The sequence below is a fragment of the Podarcis melisellensis genome (assembly GCF_964234715.1).
Source record: "Podarcis melisellensis genome assembly, chromosome: 7".
NCBI classification, from domain to species: Eukaryota; Metazoa; Chordata; class Lepidosauria; order Squamata; family Lacertidae; genus Podarcis; species Podarcis melisellensis.
The window spans coordinates 22,246,771-22,259,773 of NC_138539.1; the positions used below are offsets into that span (position 1 = coordinate 22,246,771).

The 13,003-nt window shown below is 43.9% G+C and overlaps 1 protein-coding gene and 1 long non-coding RNA gene across 4 annotated transcripts in view; one reads left to right on the top strand and one right to left on the bottom strand.

Annotated features, from left to right (window-relative positions):
* Nucleotides 1-9,132, bottom strand: part of ATP6V1C1 (ATPase H+ transporting V1 subunit C1) — a 38,158-nt gene extending 29,026 nt beyond the window's left edge. Inside the window, exon 1 of one of the 2 annotated variants that reach the window (XM_081918883.1) lies at nt 9,032-9,132. In XM_081918883.1, coding sequence (XP_081775009.1) covers nt 9,032-9,046 — 15 coding nt within the window. In that variant the 5' untranslated portion in view covers nt 9,047-9,132. Of the gene's footprint in view, nt 1-5,513; nt 5,696-9,031 lie in introns of those variants that run through there. The other variant, XM_081918884.1, reaches the window with a different exon arrangement.
* Nucleotides 5,807-13,003, top strand: part of LOC309374213 — an 87,846-nt gene continuing 80,649 nt past the window's right edge. Inside the window, exons 1-3 of one of the 2 annotated variants that reach the window (XR_014170401.1) lie at nt 5,807-6,024; nt 7,381-7,549; nt 12,378-12,552. This is a non-coding gene — a long non-coding RNA (uncharacterized lncRNA). Of the gene's footprint in view, nt 6,025-7,380; nt 7,550-12,377; nt 12,559-13,003 lie in introns of both variants that reach the window. The other variant, XR_014170402.1, reaches the window with a different exon arrangement.

The following is a 13,003-nucleotide window of genomic DNA, read 5'->3' on the forward strand; positions in this document are numbered from 1 at the left end:
CCTTCTCGGTAGTGGCGCCCTCCCTGTGGAACGCTCTCCCACCAGATGTCAAAGAGAACAACAACTACTAGACTTTTAGAAGACATCTGAAGGCAGCCCTGTTTAGGGAAGCTTTTAATGTTTGATGTATCACAGTACAGTGGTGCCTCGCAAGACGAAGTTAATTCGTTCCGCAAGTTCTTTCGTCTTGCGAGTTTTTCGTCTTGCGAAGCACGGTTTCCCATAGGAATGCATTGAAAATTAATTAATGTCCCCCGACCTCTTCTGAAGGCTGGAGGGGGGGCGGACAAGGGCTTTTCTTCCCACCCCCAGCATTTAAAAAAAAACCCGGGACAGCAGAGGACTTCTCCGCTGTCCCGAGGTTTTTTTAAATGCTGGCGGGCGGCAGCGCTGCCGCCCGCCAGCATTTTAAGATCGCCCCGGACAGCCTCCGCTGTCCCGGGGTTTTTTAGAATGCTGGCGGGCGGCAGCGAAGGCTTCTGGTCCTGGACCTCTTCTGAAGGCAGGCGGGGGGCAAAAGTCTTTGCTCCCCCCCGCCTGCCTTCAAAAGCCGTCCGGAGGCTTTTAAATCGCCCCGGGAAGGCAGGCAGGGGGGACAAAGACTTTTGCCCCCCGCCCGCCTTCGGAAGAGGTCCTGGACCTCTTCTGAAGGCGGGCGGGGGGCAAAAGTCTTTGCTCCCCCCTGCCTGCCTTCCCGGGGGCTTTTAAATCGCCCCTGGACAGCGGAGAATGTCTCGGGGTTTTTTAGAATGCTGGCGGGTGGCAGCGAAGGCTTCGCTGCCGCCCGCCAGCATTCTAAAAAACCCCGCGACAGCAGAGGCTGTCCGGGGCGATCTTAAAATGCTGGCGGGCGGCAGCGAAGGCTTCGCTGCCGCCCGCCAGCATTTTAAAAAACCCCGGGACATTCTCCGCTGTCCAGGGGTGATTTAAAAGCCCCCGGGAAGGCAGGCGGGGGGGAGCAAAAGTCTTTGTCCCCCCTGCCTGCCTTCCCGGGGCGATTTAAAAGCCTCCGGACGGCTTTTGAAGGCAGGCGGGGGGGAGCAAAAGTCTTTTATTTATTTATTTATTTATTTATTTATTATTATTATTATTATTATTATTATTATTACTTTATTACATATAGAATTATGTAGACTTCTATTTTGAGATTAGAATTTTTGTGATGCTGAATGGTCAATTATTTTGTAGTAATTTCCCCCCTTCTTTACTAATATCAAGTGGTTTGTATAGGAAGCCCTGTACAAAATATTTCACTTGTGCAATGGGGCTCCTGCCCATAATCCAGAAGTAGGCAGTGGGGAGGGATTGTTCCATCTGGCAAGCTGATATGCTTGTCCACATGGAATGTTAAGCATCCATCAGTCATTTTATTTGTATGCCACCTTTCCAAAGTTAAAACCATGCTCAAGGCAGCTTACAACATATCAAACAATAAACAAAACATCAAAAAGTACACAAAACTGAACATTTCCCACATAATAAAAACCAAAATAAAAATATAAAAAATAACATTAACATTAACAAGAGCAACACCCCGCGCAAAAAACCCACCTTCCTAAACAATACCCCAGTCCAACATAGTGCCATGTTGCCACTCCTACCATCAACAGGCAAGAGGGTTCTGAGACTGCTCTGCCCAGCTACAAGAAATCTTTAATCTGTATAATCTGAGGGCAGGGTAATTGGTTCCACAGTTAATATTGCTGCGTGTTGTATGGTATTGTGAGCATGAAGACACTGTACACTATATGATGTTTAGTTTTTCTTTTTTATAAAATATATTTTCTATTGTTTCAGTTCGTATAGGTAATATAACCATTTTAAAAAGGAAATACTATTAGTATATTTATACTGGGAAGAATACAGTTTATGACAGCCACTCATCCCCCTCTCCTCAAAGTTTTGTTTCTTGATGAACCCCTAGCTATGGAAGTTTATTTATTTTTCCCCCTACTGTATAATAACTTGCATTTAAGCGGCCCTTCCAAAAATGTGATGCTATTTCTCAGGACACCTATCTTACTAGGCAACAGAACCTTGCATCAACACAAAGCACAATAAACTCAACTGTAACCTTCCTAACATCTATTCACATAGTTTTGAATAGTAGCAAGCCATGTAATTTCTAATGTTGATGTAGAAGCCTAGCGGGACAAACTTACGCAACCTGCCTGATATTCATATGACTAATACACTTGAAAACGTAGGACTTTAACTTCCTATCAGCTCCTATAACAAAATGAGTGTATGAGACTGTGGAATATTTTAGGCTACTACTTCCTATATTACTGAATTGCGAAGCTTTAGTGCCACACTTTGCTTTTAGGGCTAATTAGGCTTCATGAGAACTATTAGCACATTGTACAACACTTCCACAACTGCTTAATCAGCAATAATAGTAAAGTTCTACTCAAACAGTTTAATAAAATGCTGAAAATGTGAATTGAAAATGTGCACCCAAATCAAAATCCCCTTTTCTTATTCCTCACATGACTGATACTACATCTCTTAAGAAGTATACAGTAATTGATTCATGTCTAAGCAAAATAGAACACCCCAAATTATGGCTGTTTTTTCTTGGATGAACTCTCAGGGTAACTGCAAGTGCATTCTCTGCAAAGATGTGTCATTGACATTGGATGGAGGTTTTTTGGGGGGAGGGAGGGGAAGAAACTACAGTGGTGCCTTGCAAGACGAAATTAATTCGTTCCGCAAGTCTTTTCGTCTTGCGAAGCACGGTTTCCCATAGGAATGCATTAAAAATCAATTAATGCGTTCCTATGGAAACCGAACCGCCTTCAGACCAGGTCTGGGGACAGTCTGTCCCCCGACCTCTTCTGAAGGCTGGCGGGGGCGAAAGTCTCTGCTTCCCCCCCCGCCTGCCTTCCCGGGACAGTCCCGGGGGCTTTTAAAATGCTGACGGGCGGCAGCGAAGCCTTCGCTGCTGCCCGCCAGCATTTTAAAATCGCCCCGGAACAGCGGAGGTCTCCTGGACCTCTTCCCAAGGCGGGCGGGGGGCAAAAGTCTTTGCTCCCCCCACCTGCCTTCAAAAGCCGTCCGGGATAGCGGGAAGCGATTCCCTGCTATCCCGGACCGCTTTTAAAATGCTGGCGGTGGGGAGCAAAGCCTTTCGCCCCCGCCGGCCTTCTTGGACCTCTTCTGAAGTCCGGAGGGGGGGGAAAGGCTTTGCTCCCCACCGCCAGCATTTAAAAAAAGGTCCCCGAGATTTCCCTATGGGCTTTCGTCTTGCGATGCAAGCCCATAGGGAAAATCGTCTAGCGAAGCGTCGCAAAAACCGAAAAACCCTTTCGTCTTGCGGGTTTTTCGTCTTGCGAGGCATTCGTCTTGCGGGGCACCACTGTACTTCAATTGTTCTTAGAGTTTGCACAATGAACTCTATTCAGAATAAGGAAGTACTGAGATTGATTTCAGACATTACTTATACAGTTTGGACAGGAGAATGAAAAAAGGAAGAGAAGAAAATTCACATACCATAGCCTAGAACTTTTAAATAGGGAACTTGTGTTAAAGGTGTCAATTTCAATTGTCAACTTGCAGTCTACTTGCTGATTAACGTAGGTCTCCTAGCACCAGAGCTGTGTGAAAAGGGTCTCTGGATTTTCTAGTCACTTCTCCCCACTCACAATCCTTGAACGTAGGGGAAAGTATGGTCTATGTATCCATTATCACTAAACCTTTTTCCATTGCTCTTTACAGAAAATACTATTTACCAATTAAAACAAAAAAAATTCCTTCCAGTAGCACCTTAAAGACCAACTAAGTTAGTTCTTGGTATGAGCTTTCGTGTGCATGCACACTTCTTCAGATACACTGAAACAGAAGTCACCAGACCCTTCTATATAGTTCAATAACATATTATTCAATAACATATTAGATCTTCCTATCTCCACTTCCCTGGTCCTAGCAAAAGCAGCCTTGCATTTAAATAAACCAGAATAAGATATCTACACATTTAAAAATGCAAGTGGATTAGAACTAAATAGAAATAGGAATGAGTAATCTACGTATAAGAATTGGTATTTTTGAAATGAAGAGAAATGTTTTTTAAAAGAGTGCTTATCTTTAGAGGAATCACTAGTATTAAGGACTACCATAAAAGCAGCAGTAGTATGTTAAACTGAATAAACCCATCAATTCAACATTCTTCCATTTGCTTACACTAAGCTTACAAGGTGGTTCAGCTATGCCTGTTCTTTATTGAGCATTTGTTTACAGGACGGTTACATGACAAGGAGAATTCATCCTAATTCACTTATGTGGTGCTTGTCTTCCTGTTAATCAGTCGTTTATCCCACTTTTCAGTGCATTTCCCTTCCATTTCCCTAACCACAGAAAATGGATTTCTTGTGCTAGAGTGACATAGCACTTTACCCGAACAAAACTAAGTTCCTGGTATGTGCCTGAATCCATCCCTCCAAACAGTGACAGTGGAACCCTATATTTGGCTAAGCACTAGGTAAATCTAAGGGTTAAGTTCTGATAAACCAACTCAAATTAATCTACCTATACTGAAAATTTTAAGACAAACTGTGTTGCAGAACAATGCTGAAGGGAACTTAAAGAAAGCAGTTCTTTTTTAAGGAGAAAGCAATCTGTTTAAGGAACAATATAAAAATATTTCAAACCAAAGACTCCCAGCCCAGGGGTGAGGAGTCTGTGGCCCTCCAGATGTTGTTAGAGTCCCCAGCCAGCATGACCAATAAGTGTCATGGGAGTTGGGCTGCAACAACATCTGCAGGGCCCACCCTTGATCTAGAGGACATCTTTTCACATTGCTGTCACAAGACAGCGTGCCAGCAAAGTATTTTTTTATATGGATCTGATTTATTCTGGGTGACAGGAGTTGAATGAACAAAGTCATAAAAGAACACCCAAACCTGCAAGATGAGTTTGGTATGTTAGCATGATTTAAAGAATTGGAGGCAGAATCAGTACACTTAACTAAACTGCAATATGACTGGATATCCAGCTCTTTGAAGAGACCCTCCACACGGAAAAAATAAGCACACGTTTGTTTGTGAAGGGTTCGTCCTCTGCTTCTGCCTTTCTCCTGTCAACGTGCGAGGAGCAGGATTTCGCTTGTTACTACCCCCACATGCGAAAGCTTAGGTCGGCAGTTTCGCCGTGGCGCCAGCTTTTACACGCACTGCACGATCTGAGGAAGTGGGGTCTAGCCCGCAAATGACCGCCGTGCCCCATTGACGCCCCTAGCCCTTAATAATAATAATGATAATAATAATAATAACAATTTATTAAGAGACCATCAATGGGAAAACCTGAGTGGGGCGCGGGGGAAGCAAGCTTGAGAGCACCCATTAAAAAACCCAGCGGTCCCCAGGAGAGAAATTCGCCCTCCGGCCCCCCTCTCGGTAAGGAGAGCCAGAGGTCAGGGCGAAGGGAAGCGGGGAAGCTGCCTCCTTTCCGGACGAGGCACCAGGGGCCTAGTGGCCCAGCCTGCCCGAAGGCGGCTGCCGCCGGGGCCTCTCACTCACCGGCGTCCGCGGAGCGGGGCACGAGCGGAGCGGCGGAGCTCAGGCGCGGGGGGAAGCGGCGGACGCCGAAAGGGGCCCTTCCCGTCACTCCATGGCCTTCGCGGGAGCAGCGGCGCCTGTCAGCACCATCACGTGACGACCGGCGGGGAAGGGATCAGCTGACCAGGCGCTTCCCGTTTGGGAGCCCAAAGCCAGCCGCAGCTACCCCGGATGGAGAGGGGCGGAGCTCCCAGAGGGAAGCCGGAGAGCGAGGGGCGGCGGGCGGGGCTAAGGGTTACCTTGGAGCCGGAGCTCGGTTGGTGATTGGTGGAGAACGCTTGGGAACGACATCGGACGGCCGCTAGGGGCGCCAGTGTCAAGGGAAGAGCCCGCGCTCTGCTCTCCCACTGTGAAGCTCAGATTTACGTGGGGACCGCGAGAAAGGTTATTCCGCAGGTTTAATTAACAGTGCAGTCCCAGCCTGGTCTACTCGGAAGTAGGTCCTGTCAAATTCAGCAGGGTTGATTCCCAGGTAAATGGGATTAGGTTGGCAGCCTAAATTATGATGGGGAGGAAAAAATAAATAAATCAGAATTTACATATAATAATATTCGTTTCTTGGGAACCAGGGCTAAGCCTCGGCATTCGTTCTGAAAGCCAGGACTATATGATGAAGTCAGAGAGGAGAAGGCATGAAAAATGACAGGTTGATTCTGTTAAATGAACAAATGCAGCAGTAACGTTGGAGGGCAGTACTTTAATTAGGAACATCCAGGTATTCGGGAAAGAGTAAAGCAAATTGTTTACATTCAACCTCTGATATCTGCAATTAGGACAAGGGAAGACTCCTGTCTAAAAATCCCTGGAGAGCTGCTACTCCCGTATCAACCAGTGTAGAGGACTGAGCTAGTACTCTGACCTCTAGTTTCACTCGGTATGAGGCGATTTTCTGATAAACTAATATTTTTCTCCTTCGAATGTGGAGTTTTCTGCATGTTATGAAGAAGGGGAGCAGTAAGGAGTTGAGCCTTGTGGAAATTCCAAGCACCGCAGGTTGTAACGTTATTAAGAAAACAATGCCGCCATATTAAGAGCACGTGCAAAAGAAGTTGTGTAGATTTAAAGCACAACTCTATGCGTGTTTCCTCTAGAAGCAAGTCCCACCTTCACTGTGTAGGATGAAGCTTACTTCCCAGCAAATGTGCATAGGACTGCAGCCCCAGTTTGATCATCTTGGATGAAAAACAGGTTTCACCAAGGGTTGCTGGGACAAAGAAACATCATGGTTGCTCCTCTCCCAACACCATTTATTTCATTAATTAATTACTTTGTCCCGGTAGCCCTGGTGAAACCTGGAATCTGTTTTGTGGCCTGCAGAACTTGAGCTAATGAAGTCTGCGCTCCTATGCAAACTTGCAGGGATATAAGTCCCGTTGAACATAGTATGAGATACTTCTCTGAATAAACTTGGATACGATTGCAATGTAAATCTGCAAAGTGCCTCCCCTCCCACGTTATCCAGGAGTTAAGGAAAACTAAGGAGGTTGGTCACACATTTATGACCTAGGCTCCTTTGGGAGTGGGGATGGTGAGGGTGAAATGGCCCAACAGCCAGCACTTGACAATATTGGGCCCAGTCAGTACAGAAGCTGCAGGCTGGCGGAGCCTGAAGCAGGCTTTTGTCTGTCTCCTGTCCTGCCCCAACCAGCATGAATGACAGGGTTGTGGACGGACTACTAGCTACACTGCTCTGTCACACTCAGCTACTGCCTAGCCATGGTTTCAAGTTGCTCTGCCAGTCGCCAGATAGGGAACAAATAAATTCAGTGTTCTTCACGACAGAAAGAGAGGGAATCTAACAGCCATAACAACGTGTTTGCCAATACAGGTCCAACGTTCATTTCTAGATTGTGGTGATTAACTGCAAGTACATATCAATAAACACCAGGATGAAGCAGAATAACAAGGCAGATATTATCCGACTCTCAAATGGAAGCCAAATGTAGCAGAACATATAAGACATGCAAGAAATACATAGTGCTGTGAGTACAGAAAAGGTAAACAAATTTGAGTTTGCAATAAATGGGGATACCACTTCAGCGGCACCAGCTGTGATTTGCATGATCCCTACATGGATTGTGGGTGAACAACCACCAGCTAAACACTGCCTGAAAGTACCTTGTAATCTAATCTTGCACCTTGATACTTAGACATTAATCCTTGAAGTTCCAATTAACCCACAATTCTTTCTTGTGTATTGTTCTGTGCACACAAGGTACATTGTGATAATTGGTGGAGTAATATCCTAATTTAGGAAGATCCTTCTTTGAATAATACTGCAACGGCACTCGGCCACTAACTTTCTTTGGAATACTTACATGCATATTTATCAGAGCTGCAGTATCTTGTGGTTTGTTCGCTCTTACAGAAAATGATACATTTTAATGCAGATTAAAACTTGGTTTAATTTTTAGACCTGCATTGATAAAGGTTATAAGAGAAATTGTTATGGGTCAATCGAAGTCTGCTTTTATTGTCTGCTCAAATACATTTATACTCAGAAGTAAGTCCCATGGCTTACTGGGGTTTTGAAGTACTGTCTCCCCAGTTCAAGTCTAACACTCCAGTTAGCCTAGGATTTACTGTTCATACATGTGTATAGGATTAAAGCCCTAGTTATAATTTTGTGCTTCACAAAAAGCAAACATTACTCAGTCCACACAGGTTCGAATCATATGTTACAGTGTGCAGCACAATGCATGCTCACTCAGAGAAGTATCGTCAAGCCATATTTAAATTAGGCATCTGCAGATGCTTAAGACTAGTAATAATCCATTATCACATTCCTATTTTCAGGAAAAGTCCTCTGTTACAATAACAGCAGCAGCTCCTTTCTCACGGAGTCTAGATTGGGAAGGTAGCAAAGACGATCTACCTATTTTCCTTTCCTTTTTATCCTATCCTTCTTCCAAGGAGCACAGGTAGAATACATGGCTCTCCCCTACCTGTTTTATTCTCACCACAATCCTTGCAGGTTAGTTAGGCTGAGTGAAAGTAATTGGCCATTTTTTAATGGCTTAGTGTCAATTTTAATTCAAAACTCTTCAGTTCTAGTATGGGGATATGTACACATCTTGCATCTAAAGCTCCCCCCAAAGAATCCTGGGAACTGTAGCTTACCCCTCACAGAGCTACAGTTCCCAGCACCCTTAACAAACTACAATTCCCAGGTTTTCTGGGGGGTGTACTTTAAATGCATGGTGTCTATGCAGTCTAACTGCTACAAGCTACACCTATTGAAATTTGCTCTTCTACACAACAATTAAAGCGGCAAAGTCTTGTTCCCTTTTGCATCTTACTACCTTACAGATCAATTGATGCAATCCTGAGTGCACGGTGCCACAAAAAGAATAAGTACCATACAGCTGGGAAGGGAAATCAGATGTTCTTGGAATCCAGTTCTCATTAGTTCCAGCCAGCATGGCCAATGGTCAAGGAAAACGGGGGTTTGCGTCCAATTTCATCTAGGGGCTCCATACCTGCAGGCACACCATGCTTGATAATGCTGAAGAAAGCACTTGCCAGTCTGAGTCTATTGAAAATTCCTTCCTGGCCCCAAATAAGGTAGTCAGTGAGGCACCTGTTAAGTAAGCAGAATTTTATTTGGTGCCCAACATCCAATGTCACCCAACATCTAATTTCTGCATGTAGCAGTTTTGAAGCAAGTGGATTTAATTAATAGCTTATATTAAGGTTACCAGATGTCCCCGTTTCCCGGGGACAGTCCCTGGATTTACAAACCAGTCCCCATACAAAATCCATTGAAGTTGAAAAGTGTCCCCAGATTCAGTGAAAAAAGTCTGGTAACCTTAGTTTATATACAAGGGAAGGAGTCGTTTCCTGAACCCAATAGGCTACCACATCAGAGATATAAAAAGTAAACCACACCATCATTATCTTTACAAATAATCCTGAACATCCATGATTATGACTATCCTACAGGGGTCAAGCAGAGGTTAGATCATCATCACTCACTTCAGAAGCACTGGCCACGTAGGGTTGCTATAAGTCCTCTTTTTCCAGGACATGCCCTCTTTTTCAGGGGAAAGATTTCTGTCCTGGCGGATTTTTTGATTTTGCTAAAATGTCCTTTTTTTTTTCCTTTGGTACCAAACCGCTCTCCTCTTCTGCTGCTGCTGCTGCTGCTGCTGCTTCTTCTTCTTCTTCTTCTTCTTCTTCTTCTTCTTCTTCTTCTTCTTCTTCTTCTTCTTCTTCTTCTTCTTCCTCTCTATCTCTCTCTCTCTCCTTTTCATTTTCTCCTATCCTCCTCTCTCTCTCCTTCCTTCCCTCCCTCCCTCCCTCCCTCCCTCCCTCTTCCTTCTACATAAAAAGCCGCCATTTTGCTTCATTGCTTTTCCTGGGCTTTTTAGTTAATTATTTTGTATGCCTTCCCACCACCCCATGGACACCCCAGAGAGGGGGAGGCAGATTTCTTTATATTTACATGTCTCCCCCCCCCCCCATTTTGCATGCACAAATTTTGCTGCATCCCTCCCTGGCACCCTCCAATGTTGCTCCGGCGTGTGCCCTGCCCACAGCATGCCCTGGTACATGCCAACTCCTGCTCACACACCCCTCCCCAGGCACCAGCAAATGCGTCCTTTTTGCTCTTCAAAATACAGCAACCCTAAAGTAGTGGTGATTATGAGTATTGCCTTGCAACAATGCGTGCCTAATCAAGTCAAAAGGATTCTACCCATTCTCTATAGGTGTCTTCCTGTAAAAGAAAAAGAAAAAGGGGGCTGCCACCTTTTCCTGGTTCTGCCCAGTGCCTTTGATGGCAGCGTGGCTGAGGCTGATGGGACCAGGAGTCTAACAACATTTGAGTGCCTAGGTTCTGTATTTGTGTCCAATTGCACCAGCTGTGTGTGTTTGGGGTGTGTGTGAGAGAGACCTAAGTGATTTTGTATGTGTTATAGAATGGTCAAGGGTAAAATAAATATTACATATAGATCAAGCAACAGTGTTATTACTGGTATATATGTAAGTCAATTTTCCTTCGTTATACTTTGGTATTTACCAGCTTCTGATTAACTTCCTTCACCCATATTTCAACTAGAAAGGGGATGATCCTGTGTGGAATAAATGGCTACTCACGGCCTGTTTGCCCACTGGCAACTTTGTGAGGGAGAACACACCTAGGGATCCTGTTAGTTGTAGAGACTTATTTAAATTTCTCTTTTTGAAAGCCACACATTTTAAAAAATATATATATTTTAAATTGTATATATAATTAGAAAAGGGGGCTGTTGGCAGTTATAAGTGGGGGGGCTCATTCTTAACCATTTGTAGATTATCTTTGAAAATATTCTTTCGTACCTTTTGCAAGCTGCTCTATTGACAAATTCAGTTAATATCTAAAACTTTGGCTCTTAGAAAGTTGCTTACTTTCAGGGATTCTGTTGACGATGACACAAGGTTTGATAGAATGATGGCAGCCTTAAGACAGATGGTGACTTCATAATAAGTAGTTCTAGACTTTAGAGTTTTGGAACGGTGAACTGCTGTTTATTTCACAATTATATTTCCACTTTTCATTGTATGTTGTGCAGCTAATAATGGCATCATTCACACCTAACATAGCCATATACTGACTTCACAAACAGTATTTATTTTATTTGCCAAAAAAATCTCGAATAAAGCAGATATTGCACTGGAGGCGGACTTACCGTAGCTTGCAGTCCCCACATGTCTACTCAAAAGTTAAGTCCTGATGATTCGAGCGGGGCTGGATCCCAGGCACGTGGAATTAGGATTGCAGAAACCATCAGGCATGGAACAGAGCCACTGAAATCAATGGGACTTGTGAGTTTAATGTTTAACAAATCTACTCTTAAGCACAACTAAGTGTGAAATCAAAATGTAGAAATATGTAAATTTACAGAAACAAAGAAGACCATAGGCATTGACACAGATTACTGTGAAGGTTTACCAGGGTTATACAGACTGTGATCAGGAAAAGAAATCCAGACCACAAAAGGGAAAGGTATAAATCAGTTTTATTGATTACAAGGGCAGTGCAATTTTAGCAGACAATTCAAAACAAACACCCACATGGCTTTAATCACCACAGGGGACGTAGTTTACTGCAACATAACTTTACAATTTCAGTAAAGGAAGGTGGCCAGTTTTCCAGGCTTCAAGTGGAAGCAAGTCTTGGATCTTTTCTAGTCTCTCCAATGCAAGTTTCACCAATGGAAAAAAGGAGACTGTCCTGCTATCTGTTGGCCAGGGAGGTCTTCTTCAAAGCCTTGTCTTCATTTGACACAACTGGAACTAATGTCACATTGTTCTCACTTACATTTTGCTTTCCCCTTTATCCTTATGCAAGAATTTTTCCATCTCCTGTGCTTGCAAAAATTGATAAATGACCTCACAGTACTCTTTCATTATTTCTTCGACTACATACTATAGCTGCTACATGAATAGTGTGGTACCTGCATAAAATAGCCTTATAAGTTTCTGGCTGAATGTGGAACAAAGCCATAAACTTTAACCTATTTTACTAATACCACAGGTTGTCCGGCTTGAATATACTCGCCATTGTTCCCTTGACCTTTCCCCCATATACAAAGCACTTCCTCTTAGGTTTCTTCCAAATTCTGTAAATGCTACGTGACCTTTCTTAGTTTAGTTTGGAGCCTGGCTTGTCAGCACCCAATCAAGATATGATCTGCACATTCTGCCCATCTCTATACTGTTGTTAGCTGCAAGCATAATAATAAATCATCATAGATCCAGAGGAAAAAGCCTCGCTCCGGTCAGACAACCTGGACAACCTTTCAAAATGCCACTGACAAGTAATGGCTTTTTTTTCCCTTTTAGGGGACAGTCTCAGGCCTTGGAGAGATCCAGCGCTTCTGTTGCAGGATCAAGACTTCTAGTATCAAGCAGCAGAACGAAACTTTGTTCCCTGGTTAGTTATGTAGAAGGCTTCCTTGACTACAATAGGAGACTTCTTTGAAATCTAATTACAATGGAGGAGAAACAATTTGGAAGGGTTGCAGTGCACGTTGTGTGTGTGTGTGTGTGTGTGTGTGTGTTGCCATGAGTACAAGGTGCCTGCAACAGTTTTTATTATTTGCAAATGTGCCCATGCCCCTCCCCAGACTGGTGACCTATGATATAGCTTGATAAACGGGTTGGAGAACTTGAAAGCTGGCGTCCTATTTTGTGACATTTCAGTTTTCTGAATAAAGGTCTTGCTCTAATGGACTTTGAAACATAATAAACAGTGTCAATACATCTGAAAGCAACCATATAAAACAAGCATACAAACAAGATAATAAACATCTAATCATGGGCATATTCAGGATTTATGTTGGTAGGGGCAGGCTTTATATGGGGGGGGCGGGCAGAACTTCAGTTAAGTATTTTTTATTGGTCTTGGCCACCCCGGCTACACCCATGCATCTAACTCACCTGTTCACAATGCATCAGGAGAACCCTGA